The sequence below is a fragment of the Aegilops tauschii genome, chromosome 5 (assembly GCF_002575655.3).
Source record: "Aegilops tauschii subsp. strangulata cultivar AL8/78 chromosome 5, Aet v6.0, whole genome shotgun sequence".
Lineage (NCBI taxonomy): Eukaryota > Viridiplantae > Streptophyta > Magnoliopsida > Poales > Poaceae > Aegilops > Aegilops tauschii.
The window spans coordinates 387960770-387978838 of NC_053039.3; the positions used below are offsets into that span (position 1 = coordinate 387960770).

The 18069-nt window shown below is 49.4% G+C and overlaps 1 protein-coding gene across 2 annotated transcripts; it reads left to right on the top strand.

The window, feature by feature from the left end:
* The first annotated feature begins 14845 nt into the window (after nt 1–14845).
* Nucleotides 14846–17778, top strand: LOC109751587 (uncharacterized). Of its 2 annotated transcripts, none has more exons than XM_020310466.4 (5): nt 14846–15034; nt 15157–15272; nt 15880–16722; nt 16891–17052; nt 17145–17778. In XM_020310466.4, the coding sequence occupies exons 3-5, from the start codon at nt 16681–16683 to the stop codon at nt 17574–17576; spliced, it is 636 nt and encodes a 211-aa protein (XP_020166055.1). In that variant the 5' UTR covers nt 14846–15034; nt 15157–15272; nt 15880–16680; the 3' UTR covers nt 17577–17778. The 2 variants fall into 2 exon arrangements, with proteins under 2 accessions (XP_020166055.1, XP_020166054.1); XM_020310465.4 differs by having other exon boundaries at nt 14873–15037.
* Nucleotides 17779–18069: the final 291 nt, after the last annotated feature.

Sequence of the window (18069 nt, forward strand, 5' to 3'; positions counted from 1 at the left end):
TCGGATCCGTGCATTCACCTAAGGGGCTACTTCCGTTAAGGACTCCCCTCCCCGAGGACGGGCGGTGCAGACGTGCGACAGGAGGTCCAAAACAGCTTTTTGTAGACCACACTCTTTATTCTGAGCCAGTACTATGCCTTTTTTCCTCCATCCCCGACCCCGAGCATGTCAAATAGCCGGGTTGTGGTTTTTTTCCTTTCCATATACGAATTTATCATTGGCTTGTTGCTCCACTCCCAGTAAACTATATCCGAACTAATTTTCCACACTCTTCCTACAATGAGTAAGGCCCTACGGCTGTGTTACAAGACGCACCTCGGCATAACCTGCCAGGGGCTCGGTATGGGAACAAATGAGTCGCCAATAAAAGTCCGAACAGCTCTGTAGCATACTTCGGCATCGCAAGTTTGGCCTTATATGCATCAGCTCCGAATCATTGTCTTTGGTCAATAGTTGGGTTGCCCGGCTCCTGTGCTTGCTACCTTACGTTCCGCTCTATCGGCTAGGGTAGTAAAGGGAGAACTACTGCGATTGTGCCCTGGCTTTGACCGGATGAGTGCCTCAGTAGAGATAGCCGAAAACTGACTGTCATGATGCGGCGAGAGCTGGTCAACCACTTGACGACTTATTCGAATCTTTAGAGATTCTCCGTGTCACACGAAGGATCTTTTTCAGATCAAAACATGTAAGGCACAAAAATTATAATATGCCGCATACATACCAGGGGCTATGTCGTAGCCCCGCCATAAAACTCCTATGGCTAAGTGAAAGTATTAACGCCCTATAGTCCGATTGCCTGGTTCACCGCATTATCACCTCCTTCATGGACCGAGACGTTGGATAAAGAGTGATTCAATGCTTTTCCGAACACCCCCATATTTCTTACGAGGGGGCTGAAGCCGACGACTGGAAAACTTTCAGATTACATTAAAACGGCTGCACAGGAGGAATACAAGCTTTCGAGCAAAAGATGAAAACAGATTAACCATAAAGTTGTCTGTTACAACACTTATACACATTACTCGAACATTATGTCTTTCCAGCACTGACCCTCTATCAAGCGGGCTGCCTCTAGGACGTCTTCAAAATAGTGCTCCGGTTCCGTACAGTCCTTGCCTTTGGGTGGACTCTTCGCCGCAACATCGATGGCCTTCATCTTCCCCCAGAATGTCTTGACGCGGGCGAAGGCCATCCGTGCACCTTCAATGCACGCCGACCGCTTCACAGCGTCGATACGCGCCACCGCATCAATAAGCCGCTACACCAGGCCGAAGTAACTACTCGGAATAGGTTCAGTAGGCCACAACCGGACTATGACGTTCTTCATGGCAGCGCCGGATATCCTATGCAGCTCGGCCCACTGGGACATCTGTTCATTCAGCAACAGAGGGCGCTTCGACGCGCCAATTTGTGACCAGAAAAGCTTCTCCGTTGCATACCCCTCTTGCGCATGGTAAAATTGTGCCGCATCGGAAGAACTCTTCGGCAAGTCCAAAAAATTGTCCGGAGAACTCCACACTTGGTTAAGCTGAGCATAGTTCGGATCTCCGAACTTAGCCTGTAGCAAAAAGGGCTTGCCAGCCACAATCTCCCCAGCTTGTCGGATCTCCTCTCGGGCTGCTCTGGATTCAGACCGCGCTTCTCTTGCCTCTCGTAAGACCTTATAAAGTTCAGCCGTTTTGACTTCATTTTCCTTCTCAAGAAGTTTGCAGCGGCTAGCCGCATTCTCTAACGCGCGCGCCATGGTGGACATCTTCTCCTTGTCTTGGCGCCGCGCAGCTTGTTCGTCTTTCAACTTAGCCGATGCCTTTTCGACAGCCGCATAACTAAACCGGGCCTGCTCCTTGACCCGGGCCAGCTCCGCCTGAAGGGCTTCCACGGCAGCGACACCATCTGCATTCATGCACATTTCATATAAAACTCTTTTTCAGAGTCAGGCTTAAATTACAAGCACATTGGTGTAAGGAATGCTCGAAATATATACCTTGCGAGTCGTCAAGATGCTTGTTGATCAATGCAATGTCATCCTCCGCAATATCTAGCTTCCGCTGCAGTTCGGCCACCTCCGTACTTCGAGTAGTGGCAGGAGGGGCGGTAGCCTGTATTCCAAATTAAATCAAGATTAGTACCTGAGCATATCTTTTTTGATCCTCCGATTGCTTCCTTCGGAAGGCAATCCGAGTCTCAGGGGCTACTGCATAACAACAGGTGCATTCTGTCAATATCATTCAATTGGCAACATTACACACCACAAACCTCAAAAACTCTCAAAAGGCTCGTAAAGGCCTCGTCCAACCCGCTCTTCGCGGAGAGAACCTTTTCGACCACCGTAACCATTATGGCACGGTGCTCTTCCGAAACGGACGCTGTCGCAGCATGTCCGTCAGCGTCCCCGGCACTCCTGGGTCTTCGGACACCGCCGCCGAAGCACGACACTCCTTTGAAGGAATCCGCTTACCCGCCTCCAGAATCACCTCCGGCTGTAAACTGGACAGTTCGGGGCCGTCATTCTTGATCCCCGAACCCTGAGTGACAGAGGCGCCACCTTCGGGTAACTCCTTCCTCGTTTCCTGCGCTACTTGCCGGTCGGGAGGAGCCCTCCGGGACGACACCTCAAGATCATCCGCCCTATTGGGTGAGGAGGCCGGAGAAGGCGTGTCACTCTCCATCATCTCCGGCAGAAGGTCTCCCGAGGAGGAGGACGATTGAGAAACACCAGGCGTTAACCTGCGAGGACGTGCATATATCAGAGGATTACTTTAGTAATAAGAAAGGAATGAGGTATGGTTAAAGTACCCTGTGTCACTTACGGTCTGGCCGGAGGTTCGTCCTCATCATCAAGCTCTACATCGACATCGCTCGCCCGACCCAAGCCGCCAGACGATTGTGTTTTCCCTTTCTTGGAAGGTTTCCCCTCCTGACCTCCAGAAGCGGCCCTCTTCTTGCTATGGAAGGCCCCCTCTACACCTTTGCCCCTGGGCAAAAGGGTTTCGTTTTCCCCGAACACAGCGTCTGAATCATCCTCGGAGCGGGCATCTCCTTTGGGCTCCCGCTTGCACCCCCCTCTGCAGACACCTAGTACGGTGTCAGAGTTAACATCCGCGTCAGTAGGGCGGACGCAGGGTCTTCGGGAAGGGGCGCCGGACACCAGATCAACACCGCTTTCTTTATCCAGTCCTGTACAAGGACGGGTCGTTCAATATCTTGTCAAGAGATGCGTGAATGAAAGGTGTTCGGAGATTGAATCCTTACCGGAGTGTCCGGATGATTGCAGTCAAGGACAACATCCTCAGTGGTGTCTGGCCATTGTTCTCGGTCCCCGAAATATAATCTCCACATCCCTTCGTGCGTAGCGCCGAAGAAGTACTGAAGAGTCCGCCGCCCCTCTGGATTAAACTCCCAGATACGGAGAGGCCGCCGCTGACATGGCAGGGTCCGGCGGACTAGCATTACTTGAACAACGTTCACGAGTCCGATGCCCTTCTTGGTAAGGCTTCGGATGCGACTTTGCAGAGTCTGCACTTCATTGGCGGACCCACAGTATAATCCCCTATTGATCCATGAAGCGAGCTGAGTCGGAGGGCCGGGTCGGAACGCGGGCGCAGCTGCCCACTTGGAGCCCCGCGGCTCGTTGACATAAAACCACCCCTGCTGCCATAGGTCGGAAGACTCGGCGAAAGATCCTTCAAAGCAAACCGCGCTGGCAAGCTTGCTTATTATAACGCTGCCGCACTCTGCCTGCTCCTCCTCCGTCACCCGCGGCCTCACATCGAAAGTCTTGAGCCACAAACCAAAGTGCGGAGGAGTCCGGAGGAAGGCCTCACATGTGACGATAAATGTCGAGATGAGGAGGACAGAGTCCGGGGCCAGATCGTGAAAATCTAGCCCATAGTAGAACATGAGCCCCCGAACAAAGGGGTTAAGCGTGAACCCTGACCCATGGAGAAAGTGTGACACAAATACTACCCTCTCGCCGAATTTGGGGGTGGGAATAACCTGCCCCTTGGCAGGAAGCCGATGAAGGATTTATGGGGTCAGGTACCTCGCCACGTGGAGCTTCGCAATATCCTCCTCTGTGATAGAAGAGGCCACCCACCGGCCTGAACGGCCGGGCCCGGACATGATTGGAGCTGATGGTGATTGAAACTCGAGGGATAGAACTCGAGGTGGCTGGGGTTGAGGAAGAAGCAAGCGCGGAAGAGAAAGACAAGTTTGGGTCCCTATATAAAGGCCCAGAATATCGAGCGTCCCCTCCCGGGTCTCGAAACTTACCTATCCTCAACACCCTGGGAACGGTTGGGTTACCCACACCTGCGTTATTGAAAATCCCGTGAATAGGGGGGCACGATCTCTGCTTTGACAAGACGTGCCAATAAAACTACTCCCCTAGACGTGGGGCGACGGGCTAGCCAACGGGTGGAAATAATAACCGGGCGGGCTCGACACAATGTCATAAACCGTTGTCAGCAGATTGGACTCGTGGAGTATTGTGTTTTCTGCAATTACATACATAGGTCCGGATATATTTACTACATCCGAAGACTATCTTGGAGTTCGGAAGAAGGGAAACCCGCCTTGCAATGCCGAAGACAATCTGCGCGCCGGACTCCTCGTCATTGAAGCCAGGTTCAGGGGCTACTGAGGGAGTCCTGGACTAAGGGGTCCTCGGGCGTCCGGCCTATTATCTACTGGGCCGGACTAATGGGCTGTGAAGACGTGAAGGCCGAAGACTATACCCGTGTCCGGATTGGACTCTACTTGGCGTGGAAGACAAGCTTGGCGACCGACTATGAAGATTCCCTCTTATGTAACCGACTCCATGTAACCCTAGATCTCTCCGGTGTCTATATAAACCGGAGAGAATAGTCCGGATAGGACAGATTCATTACCATATACTCATAGGCTAGACTTCTAGGGTTTAGCCATTACGATCTCGTGGTAGATCAACTCTTGTAACACTCATATTCATCAAGATCAATCAAGCAGGAAGTAGGGTATTACCTCCATAGAGAGGGCCCAAACCTGGGTAAACATTGTGTCCCCCGTCTCCTGTTACCATCGATCCTAGACGCTCAGTTCGGGACCCCCTACCCGAGATCCACCGGTTCTGACACCAACAGCGGGGGCCGCCCTTGGTCTCCTTGCCCTTCTTCTTCTTGGCCTTCTTCTCTGGCACTTGATATGGCGCCGGGACCAGCATCTCCGTTAGCTGGGAGGTGGTTGGGTTCTCCGGCAGCGGCGCCGGACAGTTGATCCGCTCCGCCTTCACCGTCCAGCCTTGTAAAGAGGATAATATAAATCTTCATCATCATCCGAAGTGTTAGCCAGATAAGTCTTCGGAAAGGTTATGCTTACTGCTGAGGCTGGGTTCTCGCTGTCGAGTCCGATGTCTTCGGTCTTCATCGGCCAACTCTTCTGGGCCTTGAAAAGCTGCTTCCACATATCTTCGTGTGTGGTGCCGAAGAAGAGCTTCAGGGTCTGTGGTTCTTCCGGATTGAACTCCCACATGGGGGAGGCCCGGAGTTGGCAGGGAAGGACACGGCGGAAGAGCATCACTTGAATCACGTTTGTGAGACCAGTGTTTTTACCCAACACGTTGGAGATGCGCTTTCGTAGCATCATCACCTCCGGTTGGGACCCCCAATCAAGGCCCTTGGCGGTCCATGAGGTGAGTCTGGGGGTCCGGATCTGAAGTCGGGCGTGGCCGCCCACTTGGCGTCGCGAAGTTCGGTGATATAGAACCACTCCTGCTGCCACACCTTGACTGTCTCCACGAAAGCCCCCTTGGGCCAGACAGCGTTGGGAAGCTTGCTCACCATAGCCCCGCCGCAGTCTGCGTGCTATCCATTGACCACCTTCGGCTTCAGATTGAAGACCTTGTGCCATAGGCCGAAGTGTGGGGGAATGCGGAGTAGAGCCTCGCACACGACGATAAACGCCGATATGTGGAGGAAGGAATTCGGGGCTAGATCATGAAAATCTAGCCCGTAGTAGAACATAAGGCCTCTGACAAAGGGGTGGAGGGAAAACCCTAGCCCTCGGAGGAAATGGGGAATGAATACGACCCTCTCACCGGGCTCCGGAGTGGGGATGACCTGATCTTTGGCAAGGAGCCTGTGCGCGATATCCGCGGACAGATAGCCCGCGCTCCGGAGTTGCTTGATGTCCTTCTCGGTGACGGAGGAGGCCTCCCACTTGCCCTTGGAACCGGATCCAGCCATGGCTGGGGAAGTTGGTGGCAGTGGGAAAGATTGAAGTTTTGGGCGCTGGAGCTCAAAGGTGGGAAGGCAGGAGCTAGAAGAAGGCATGGGGAAAAACAAGAGATATTTTACCCTCTTATAGGCGGTGAAATACCAAACGCCCCCCTCTCAAGCCTTAAAACTCGCTTGTTCCCAAAGAGATCGTGCGAATGGCGCGGTTGGATTACCCAAAACCGTATTGATGAGAATCCCGCAATGGGCGGGCACGATCTCTATTTTGACAAGACGTGCCAATGGAGGCTATGCCTCGAAACGCAAAATGGGAGGCGTGAAAATGGTTCGAAATGTTAAAGAGCCAAATGTGACGCTTCGCCGAAAAAGTTGTCAGTAAAAGACACTGTTTTATTTTGATATCTTGCCTTCGTGGCTAAGGGTTGTATTAATTATACAGAGCCAGATAAAGTTCCTTTGTGCAGGGAGTTATCCTAAAAAGTTTAAGAGAAGGAACCCGCCTTGCAATGCCGAAGGTAATCCACGTGTCGAACACATCGCCATCAAAGACTGGTTCATGGGCTACTGAGGGAGTCCTGGATTAGGGGGTCCTCAGGTGTCCGGACTATTTGATATGAGTCAGACTGATGGGCCGTGAAGATAAAGGCAGAGTACTTTCCCCCGTGTCCGGGTAGGACTCCTATATGCGTGAAAGGCAAGTTTGGTATCCGGACATGTTATTTCCTTCCCTTACAAACCGACTCTGTACAACCCTAGGCCTCTCCGGTGTGATTATAAACCGGAGAGGTTAGTTCGTAGAGATCATCAGAACTCTCATAGGCTAGACAGCTAGGGTTTAGCTATTACGATCTTGAGGTAGATCAACTCTTGTAACCCCTATACTCATTGAATACAATCAAGCAGGACGTAGGGTTTTACCTCCTTTAAGAGGGCCTGAACCTCGGTAAACACTGTGTCCCCATTGTCCCTTGTTACCATTGATCCTCAGATGCACCGTTCGGGACCCCCTACCCGAGATCTGCCGGTTTTGACACCAACAGAGATGACTTGGTCCGCGTTGGTTGCCTTGGGGTTGTGCTCTTCTTGCATGCTGCCTATTAGTGGCGTCGGTCTAAGTCGGGCACTTCGGGCGCTGTTGTGTTTTCGGATGGATTGGTGCGATGGCTACATGTGTGGCACCATTCGAGCTTGCATGACGGCGGGTGTCGATAGTCACTAGGTTGTATCCCAACCCTGATCCACCAGGACTGGCTGGGGACATAGGTGTACGGGCGCTTCCAACTGTGGAGGTGAGAACCTAGACCCGGTGGCTGATGTCGAGCTAGGAGTGGAAGGAGGTGCCTTCCACTCCTCTTACCATGATTGGGTGGATGTGACGTGGAGGTTGGCGGTGTCTAGGGGCATGGATGATGGGGCGGTGACTCCGGATGGCGGTCTGCATGTTTGGCTTTCTGGCAGGCGTCATGATGACGGTGGTGCCTGTGTGTTTTGGTTGTCTGGATGGTGAGGAGTGTAGTGATACGTCTCCAACGTATCTATAATTTATGAAGTATTCATGCTATTATATTAACATTCTTGGATGTTTTGCAATCATTTTATAGCAACTTATAGCATTTTTTGGGACTAACCTATTGACCCAGTGCCCAGTGCCAGTTGCTGTTTTTTTGCTTGTTTTTTTACATCACATGAAATCAATATCAAACAAAGTCCAAACACTGCGAATTTTTTTGTGGATTTTTATGGACCAGAAGACCACCAATGGGCCAGAGCAGCACCTGGGGGGTGCCCTGAGGGGGGCACAACCCACCAGGGCGCGCCTGGGGGCCCAGGCGCGCCTAGGTGGGTTGTGCACACCTTGGTGGCCTCCCGCACCCCCTCTTTACCCTATAAATTCTCAAATATTACGAAAACCCTCAGGGTTAACCTAGATCAGAAGTTCCGCCGCCGCAAGGCTCTGTAGCCACCGAAAACCAATCTAGACCCCGTTCCGGCACCCTGCCGGAGGGGGGCTTCATCTCCGGTGGCCATCTTCATCATCCCGGCGGCCACCACGATGAGGAGGGAGTAGTCCACCCTCGGAGCTAAGGGTTTGTACCAGTAGCTATGTGTTTAATTTCTCTCTCTCGTGTTCTTAAGATGTCACGATCTTGATGTATCGCGGGCTTTGTTAATATATTCGGATCATATAGTGTTTTCCCCTCTCTATCTTGTTGTGATGAATTGAGTATTTCCCTTTGAGATTTCGTTGTTATCGGATTGAACACTTTTACGGATTTGAGAGCACTTGATATATGTCTTGCATATGAATACTCGTGGTGACAATGGGGTATCATATTGATTCACTTGATATATGTTTTGGCATTCAACTCGCAGATTCCCGAGGTGACACTGGGGTAATCTATGCATAGGGGTTGATGCACGTTCTTGTCTTTGTTTCTCCGGTAGAAATCTTGGGGCACTCTTTGAAGTTTTTTGTGTTGGATTGAATATTACGAATCTGAATTTGTTTTGGTGTTATTTTAGTACGAACTCTTGGTTAGATCGATCGAAAAGAATAGCTTGGTGTTATTTTAGTATGAACTCTAGGATAGATTGATCGGAAAGAATAGCTTTGAGGTGGTTTCGTACCCTACAAACAATTATGTCTTATGTTCTCCGCTAGATAGGAACTTTGGAGTGATTTCTTCATCGCACTTTGAGGGGGGGTTATATGATCCAATTATATTAGCACTGTTGAGAGATTGCACTAGTGAAAGTACGGACCCTATGCCTCATTTTCAAGCATTGCAATACCGTTTTTTTTTGCCCGTTTACTATTTGCTACCTTGCTGTTTTTATTTATTCAGATTATAAAAATATATTTCTACCATCAATACTACACTTGTATCATCATCTCTTCAACAAACTAGTACACCTATACAATTTGCCATTGTATTAGGTGTGTTGGGGACACAAGAGATTTCTTATATTTGGTTGCAGGGTTGTTTGAGAGAGACCATCTTCACCCTACACCTCCCACAGATTGATAAACCTTAGGTCATCCACTTGAGGGAAAATTGCTACTGTCCTACAAAACTCTGCGCTTGGAGGCCCAACACGAGTCTACGAGAATAAAGTTGCGTAGTAGACATCATGTAGCCGCGGGTGGCTCAGGCTCGTTCACTCTCGCGTGTAGTGGCAACGCCCAGATCCAGATCTAGTGGCTTCTGCTCGTCGCGGTTGTTTTGGGTGCATCGTCGTGGTGGCACGACTGAGCTGCCAAGCGAAAACTTCACGCTTTGACGCCCACGGCGACGGGAGCTTAGGTGTCCTAGGGCATGTGTGATGGCGTTGTATTCAGGCTTACATTTGTTATGTTTGGGCAACGTAGTTGCGTCTGGTTATCCCAAAATCTTTCAAGTAAGAGTGTTTCCTCGCTACTTCTTCTCTAAAGAATATAAGAGCGTCTAGATCACTAAAATAGTGATCGTCTACGGAGGGGGTAATTTATATACTTTGGTTTGTATTTTACGTACAGAGCATGGCGAACAGGGGCGGAGCCAGGATTTGAACATGAGGGGGCGAAGCAAAATTCTTAAGGTAAAAGATGCTATATCACAGTATATTCAGTCTCCTGATAGCGTCAATGATAAAGCATATTTTTTTTGGAAGTACCAAAATATATGATAATTCTAGGCAAGAATGTTGGAGCTTGAAGATGAAGCAATTGGTGGGAAAAAGTATTTACCGCATTAGTTGTTGTTGGCTTTCACTTCATATTTGACGACTATAAAAAAGATACTCCCTCCTATCCATATTAATTATCGTTAAAACGGAAGTATCTAGACGCATTTTGATACATGCATCCCTTTGAATGACAACTAATTTGGATGGGAGAGAGTACATAATTACTTGGCTAATTTACTGTTCTATATCAAACACTAGTTAAACAAATTAAGGTCTAATTAATATTAAAAAATCTATCCCCATCATTTACTGTTTCTTCAAGTTTGACCAAGTTTGTAAAAAATATATCAATACTTGGAAGTTATAATGTTTAGAAAACATTCATGCTATGTATATATTTTTTAGGGTCATGCTATGTCTATTTATCGTTTTAGTCTCTCAGTCCCACAATATAAGACATTGCTTGACAAAACGTCTTATATTATGGGACGGGGGGAGCAGATCTTATGATATTTTTGTTTAAATTTGATGAAATTTAAACAAGTTTCACTAATGACAAACATAAACTATAATTATTTTAGAACAATGGTAATAATAACTAATATCTACAGTATAAGCTAGTAGCGTGTAGTGTACCTGCATCTGTCCTGCTCACCCGACATCTTGCCGTATTTGATCCGCCTGCGTCTCGCCATGTCTGTGCGTCGACAGCGGTGGATGGTGTTGTTGCCCTGGTGAGTAGCGGCCAGCGGCAATGGCAAACGCCGTAGCCCCTAGCAGGACGCGCTGACTGTAAGCGGCGGTGGGGGCGGCGCCGGCGAATGCCCTAGCAGAAGTGCAGAGAACACGTCGGTAGTTTTTTTTTTTGCAACGAACACGTCCGTAGGTTACATATATCAATCGATCTGGTAGATTAGACACTGGCCGTGGCAAAATAATGGCCAGCCACAACCCCTACATGAGTTATTGGGTTATGGGCTATTGGGCTTCTCTACTTCGTTGTTGATTCAATAATTATTTGTATAATACAGCATGGGCTAATTACGCAATTAGCTGCGGCCGTTAGGCATATAAGTACGTACACACTACCTGGTACGAATCGTTGAGGGGGGCGAGCGATTGGCAGGGGTCTGACCCCTGCTCGCCCCTCCCTGTCTCCGCGCGAAAGTCTTTTTTGAGAGAAAAAAGAACAATGTTATACTACTCTCATTCACTAGCTGACAACTGATATTGTCCTATTCCCAGCTTCACCCCATGTCCAAGGAGTTTTTTTGGAGGCTTACATACGAAATAATTGAGAGCGGTACCGTACATCCCGACGTGAGCCAAGACAACCGCATGGGCATGTAGCCGGCTTCTAGTACATGGACGCATGGCGAGATCACGGTAGCTAGCTGCCTGCAACCTGGACCGCTAAACCACCACCACCGGAGTAAATCGCAGTGGTTCTCTGCGAGCCGGGGCCCGTCCCACGTAACCGGGATGATGCATGTTGCCGGAAGCGGAAGAGATGGAATGTTCCGAAGCAAGAGATGGGAGTATGTATGTGCTTGGACGAGCTTCATTGGATCAAAAAGTTTTGGCCCGACCGGAGCGGAGGGCCTCACTCGTGACGTCCACACAGATCGCGACCCCTCTCGACCAGGACAAGCTACCGACACTCCGCTTTGGTGGTGCACAGCAATCGGGCGTTCGTTTCGTTATCGAGCATTCAGGGTCAGATTACGCTCAGGGCTTGCAAACGTTGCCGCTTTTCTATCACCGGCTGCCACGCACAGGATTCAGAGTTTCAGAGTTTCAGACTGGAGGAAAGGGAGAGGCCAACGGTCCGATGGATTAACCGGTCTCCATCTAGAGTGGGGCACGGCGACAGTGGGCGGTAGCTGGCTAGCATAGCATCAGATCATTAACACCTTAACAGTCCTGCCTGCAATCACTGCTGCTGTGACCAGTACTAGCGTCCAACGTATCGGCCCACACACTAAAGCAAAACTTCTGACATGTGACGGTAATCGTGCCATGGGAGCTGAACGGCATCGAAGACGATATGTACGTACTACGTACTGTCTATGATAACTCTCTCAGAAAAAAAGATTATCTTATGCCTGCAGTGTTCGTTGAGAGCATAAGAGCAACTCCCATGGGGCGACGCAAACGGACGGCGATTTCGTCCGCTTTTTGTCCGTTTGGGTCGGCCGCCCACCTGACGTCCGCTCTGTTTTTCATATGGGTTGGCAGCACGCCCAACGCGCCGACCCATATGTGCAGGCGTGGCCGGCTGACCGCCCAATTTTACATTGATTTGCATTGCATTCAAACATATTATGAAATGAAATAACAAGCAAAATAGTTTAGCCGCCCAAATAAATAGTATAGTTTTACAAGCCAAATACAAATAAAAATGTTTCACATAGTTTTGCAAACGAATAAAAGAAGATACATCTATTGGTTGCCAACATGAGTCCACATATACTTAACCAAATCATTTTGCAGTTGCACGTGAGTTTCCCAATCACGCATGTCTTCATGAAACTGAGTGAACTGCTCAAATGTTGCTGCTACTCCATGCTCAGGCACAACATTGTTACCCTGAAACTGAAAGCCTTGATCATACAGACGTTCCGGGTGCTCGTCTTCTACGATCATATTGTGCATGATCACACAAGCAGTCATCACCTCCCATAGTTTCTGCGTGCTCCAAGTATTAGCAGGATACCGAACGATGCCCCATCGAGATTGCAAAACACCAAAGGCACGCTCGACATCCTTTCTAGCACTCTCTTGCTCTTGGGCAAATCTTTTCCTTTTCTCTCCGACAGGGTTGGGTATTGTCTTGACAATAGTGGTCCACTGATGATAGATACCGTCACCCAAATAGTACCCTTTGTCATAATTGTGGCCGTTGACAGTAAAGTTCACCGGTGGGTTGTTGCCTTCGGCAAGCCTAGCAAACACCGGCGAGCGCTGAAGCACGTTGATATCATTGTGTGATCCAGCCATGCCAAAGAAAGAGTGCCCGATCCAGAGATCTTGAGACGCCACGACCTCTAGTATGACAGTGCAAGCCCTGACGTGTCCCTTATACTGCCCTTGCCAAGCAGAAGGGCAGTTCTTCCACTCCCAGTGCACGCAGTCTATGCTACCAAGCATCCCCGGGAAGCCCCTGCTGGCATTCATCGCCAACAAACGGGCTGTATCTTCAGCTGTCGGCTCTCTCAAGTACTTAGGGCCAAACACAGCAATCACAGCCTTGCAGAACTTATACAGGGACTCTAGGCATGTAGACTCGCTCATACGGACGTACTCGTCAATGAGATCATCGGGCACTCCGTATGCAAGCATTCGGATGGCGGCAATGCATTTCTGATAAGAGGAGAAACCAATCTTGCCGACGGCATCCTCTTTGCACTCGAAGTAGTCATCATAGCCGACCACTCCCTCTCTAATACGGTTGAAAACATGCCTACTCATACGGAACCGGCGGCGGGATTTGTGATGTTTGAACAACGGGTTTCTTGTATCAAAGTAGTCCTTCCAGAGAAGGAAATGCCCGCTCTCTCGGTTACAATTCAACGCCGGAAGGTGACCCGGAATGGAGCCACGGAACAACGACCGCTGGTTGTTGAGGTGGTGATGGACCAACACGGCAGCCAATATCTCCTCCTCGTCGCCGGACGACGAATCGTCGGAGTCGCAAAGGAAATTGTGGAAAAAGAACTCGTCGGCGGAGTCCATTTTCATACCTTGGCAAACTGTCGAACAGCTTGCGGGCGTCGAAGAAGGAGACGGCCGGCGAGGGGAGACGCGGCGCCCACGGACCAGCTAGCTGCCCTGCCGTCGTCCGACGAGTGTGATGGCGTCCGACGAGCGTGCCGGTCGGATGTGGCGGGGGCGGCGAGGCGTCTTCTTGGTCGCGGGCGGCTGTACGGTGGGGGAAGCGGCGGCGGAACCAGTTTGCTCCCCGGCGGCAAAACGGCGGCGTCGGGTGACTGGGGGCAGGGACGGCGTTGCTGGGCGGATGTGGAGGCGGCGGCAGCTGGAAGAGTCGCCGGCAAAAATGGTCGGCGACATCGGTGACGGAGGAGGCGGGGCGAGGGTTGCTTGTTGGCCGGGGGGAGGAGGTGAGAGGGGAGGCCAATGTGCCACAGACCAGTGAGCCCGAGGACAGGAGTAGGCGAGCGCGCGCGTCCGTCGCGTGTCCGCACCGACGCAAATCAGGCTAAAAAATGGGCCGGAAATGGGTCACCCGCGGACGAAAAACGGACGCGCGTCCGTTTGGGTCGGCGCGTTGGGCCGCCTTTTCTGTCCGCGCCGACCGAAACGGACGGCCGCGAACGAAATGTCACCCCATTGGAGTTGCTCTAATGCGTGATGAAACCCATTTGTAGGTGTACAATCTTTTGGATTGTCATCAGCCCAGACCCAGATGCTGCTGCCGCAAGAAAAATTCGAGGAAATAAACTTAAGCATAAATAAAGCACTGCTCAGTTCACCAGTTCAGGGATAATCTACTGGGATGCGCGACTTTTGGAATGCCGACGGTAGTAGAGTAGTAAGACGTGCACTGGAGGGATCCAATAAAGGACTGACATCCATGTTCAATAGCTCGGGAGGACATGCCATGCCTTTGGATCTACGCAAAAGCTGACGACTGTATGTACTCATACCAAGATTGGTCTGCCAAATGTGTGACATTCCTAGATCCAAAAGGCTGTGGTGCTAAGCAAAGCAGATGCGTTTCATCACAAAAGAAATAAAAGCGACAAAGGGTGAAATATCTACTACTCGTATACCTGAGTGATGAATAAGCTGGCTGAAAAAAAAAAATTCACGGCACAAGCGTGCAGTAAAAACGTATCCATTCAAGACCAATTTGAAAAAGGAAAAAAAAAACGTATCCATTCAAGATTACGATAGCCCGCATTGGCTGGCAAAGGCAGGCCTCCAGGACGAGGTCGAGGCCCAGCAAGGCCTACTCGCGAAGTCAGCAGCTTAGGGTTTGGTTGACGCTGCCTGCCGTGGCGCGCGGCGGCACCGCACCGATCTCCTCTCCCGCAAATCGCCTTCGTCCGATTCAAATCGAAGCTGTAAATAGAGCCGCGGTCGCCATTGCTGGCCCCGACCTCTCGTGGAGGAGGTGAAATTCCAGCCCCGTGGTAGTAAGTCGGATCTCGCCCCTCTCCCGGCGCGCAGGCCGTCGCCTTTGCTTGCTGCTGTTTCCTTACGTTAATGTCTGCGCCATTCATGACCATGGATGATGTGCCCTATCCTATCCCAGGTACTATGTCGACGGCTTCAGCGGATAAACGGAAGGGCTCTCCCGGTCAACAGGACGATGATCCCCAGGCCCAAGGCCGCAAACGATTGAGATCTTCAGTACCGGATCTTCCAAAGGTACGGCGCCAGACCACTCTATTTCACAAATCTGTTGGACGTAAGCTAGGCTGAGTGTAAGCTGTGACAAAATTATTTAGGACTTCATTTGCTGGCTTGCTGCCAGTCTCAGTTCACTGTCATTCTTGCTGCTTAACTGACGGCCTCTGCGTAACCGAGGTGGTTCGTCCTTTTCTGGGTCACGAAATCAAAGCCAACAAGTTGAGCAATTTCGATTGAATCTTAGCTTGTTGCTGAATTACAAAAAAAACAAGATATGATAGAAGCCAGAAGCATACACGTACGCACTTTGAGAGCCGCAGAAGCGCAAGTGTGATATTTCACTACACTGTTGAAGTTGTTACTGCAACCATGGGTCCGCATGGAAAGTAGTAGATGGTGTGCTTCTGCACATTATGTCCTAGCTTCAAAATTTCAAGTAGAGCATCGGTTTCAGTGTTATACCTTTTAGGAACAAGTAATGCCGATGTTTACTCGTTTATTAATCAACATTAGGTCACATTGTTTTTAGGAAAGACACTAATAACACTGTTCTGTTGCATATGATCCTACCCCCCTGGCTAAAGGATCCACTTGCTTAACTTTTCTCCTGTTTTTGTGTTTGCAGGACATCTGGCATCATATACTGTCCCTTCTGCCACTGCCAGATGCTGCGCGAGCTGGCTGTGTGTCTCAAACATTTCGAAGCTCCTGGAGATCCCATCCTAACCTCACCTTAAGTATGGAAACGCTGCGCCTGGATGGACATACATGCAGAGAAGATAAACTGGCACGGGTTTTCACCAAGAGAGTCAACCGCATCATGAGAAAACACTCTGGCGGCGTGAGGACATTCAACCTTAGTTATAATTACCTTCGTTCTTTTCTGGACACCAGTTATCTCAACAGGTGGCTTGAGATTGCTGTTACTCCGGGGATTGAAGAGGTCAAACTTTCAATGCCTCTAGGACGCACCGCGGTTTATTACGAGTTCCCATGCCCGGTTTTATCCAACGGGAATGGAAACTCGATTCGACATCTTCACCTCAGCCGTTGCGCCTTCCATCCCACGGCCGGGCTTGGTTGCTTGACAAGGCTGTTTCTGTTGGAGGTGCGCATCATGGGAGGATGAGTTAGGGCATCTTCTGTCCAGTTCTCTTGCTATGGAAGAGTTGTGTCTCAATAGTTGTGATAAGATAATTCGCCTCAAGATATCTTGCCTGCTAAATCGGTTCAGCTGCCTGTCAGTGTTTCATTGCAAGTCTCTGGAAGTGATAGAGAATAGAGCTCCAAATCTTTGCTTTGTTCGCATTGATGGCGCCGTAGAGAAACTTCCGGTTGGAGATTTATTGCAAATGAAGAGACTGCACATGTTGGATTACTACGAATCTGACCTTGTTCATGATGCTCGTTCCAAGCTTCCATCATTATGCCAAATCTTGAAACCCTCAACCTATCTTCGGCTGGATTGGTATATTCTCAAACTTTAGTTTTCCCATTATTGTTTTTGCAAGGATGGCTAGCAGTAGATTTGATTGTCAGAGACAGGTGTTGTTTCATATATATAGCATCAGTCGTGCCATTGAATATGTTTAACCTTTTTAAGGGAAGAAAGTATTTAACCAAGATCTATATGCAGATGTTCAATACGCCAATTTTAGCTGTCAAATTCCTCTTCCTGAAGAACCTGCAGATTGATCTTAATGATGGACAGACGGGGGGCTTTTCCCCATCCTATGATTATTTTTCTCTAGCTTATTTCCTGGATGCTTGTCCTGTTCTGGAGAAGTTTGTCTTGGGTGTAAGTCACTTATCCTCTAGCTTGCAACCACGATATCAAGTATCTGCATGCTGTGGAACCATTTAACTCATGTGTTATTCCTATGGATGCAGGTATCACAAACTCGAGTAAAGCATGAATTGATTTCTGATGGAGACTCGAACATGAGACGGATGCCAGGACATGTCCATTGCAGCGTCAAGAATGTCAGGATAATGGGCTTCTGCTCTGCAAAGAGCATGGTCGAACTAACCTGCCATATTCTTGAGAATGCAACCTCGCTCGAGCGCCTTACGTTGGACGCCGAATACGACAATAGTAGTTATGGAGACGCTGAAAGGTCTTGTGTCGGGAAAAAAGGTGAATGCAACCCGAAAAGCAGGAGTATGATCATGCACGCCCACAAAGGGCTGGAGGTTATTGGTAAATATGTCTTGGAGAAAGTTCCCTCCACGGTTCAGTTGAGTGTAAAGAAGCTCTGCAGCCGTTGCCATAAAATCAAGCCCAAGGGGTTTAGGTATGAGTATCGGACTACCAATCCATAGCGTCCTATCGGGCGTTGAATGGGAGCTTTCCCATGAGAACGTGCGTCGTACCCTGGTCGTAGTTAGTCTTAGTTAATTTTGATTTGTTTCCTAGTATCTGCTTCTTAGAATCACGTCCGGTCTCCTTTTCAAGAACAAACCAGGCTGTTTTGAAAATAATTTGGTAAATTATCTTTTCTCCTAATGAATAATTTATGGGAAACTCTTACCATCACCCGGTGGATCTCAGCGGCTGCGTCCGCCACCTTCCTTACGTGACATGTGTCTAAGTGAAGGCCCGCATACCGTCCTTCGTCGAACTCGGTTCTGCAACTGAAGCTATGCTTCTGAAACATATGCGATGTTGCAATGGTCTACGGTGGGTCTACGTTTTGCAACAAAACTTCCTTTGCGAATTTTTTCTGCAATAAGACCTCAGTTGCAAAAAAAAAAAATTTGCTACAAAATCTCAGTTGCAAAAAAATTGCAACAAAACAGTTGTTGCAAAAAAAAC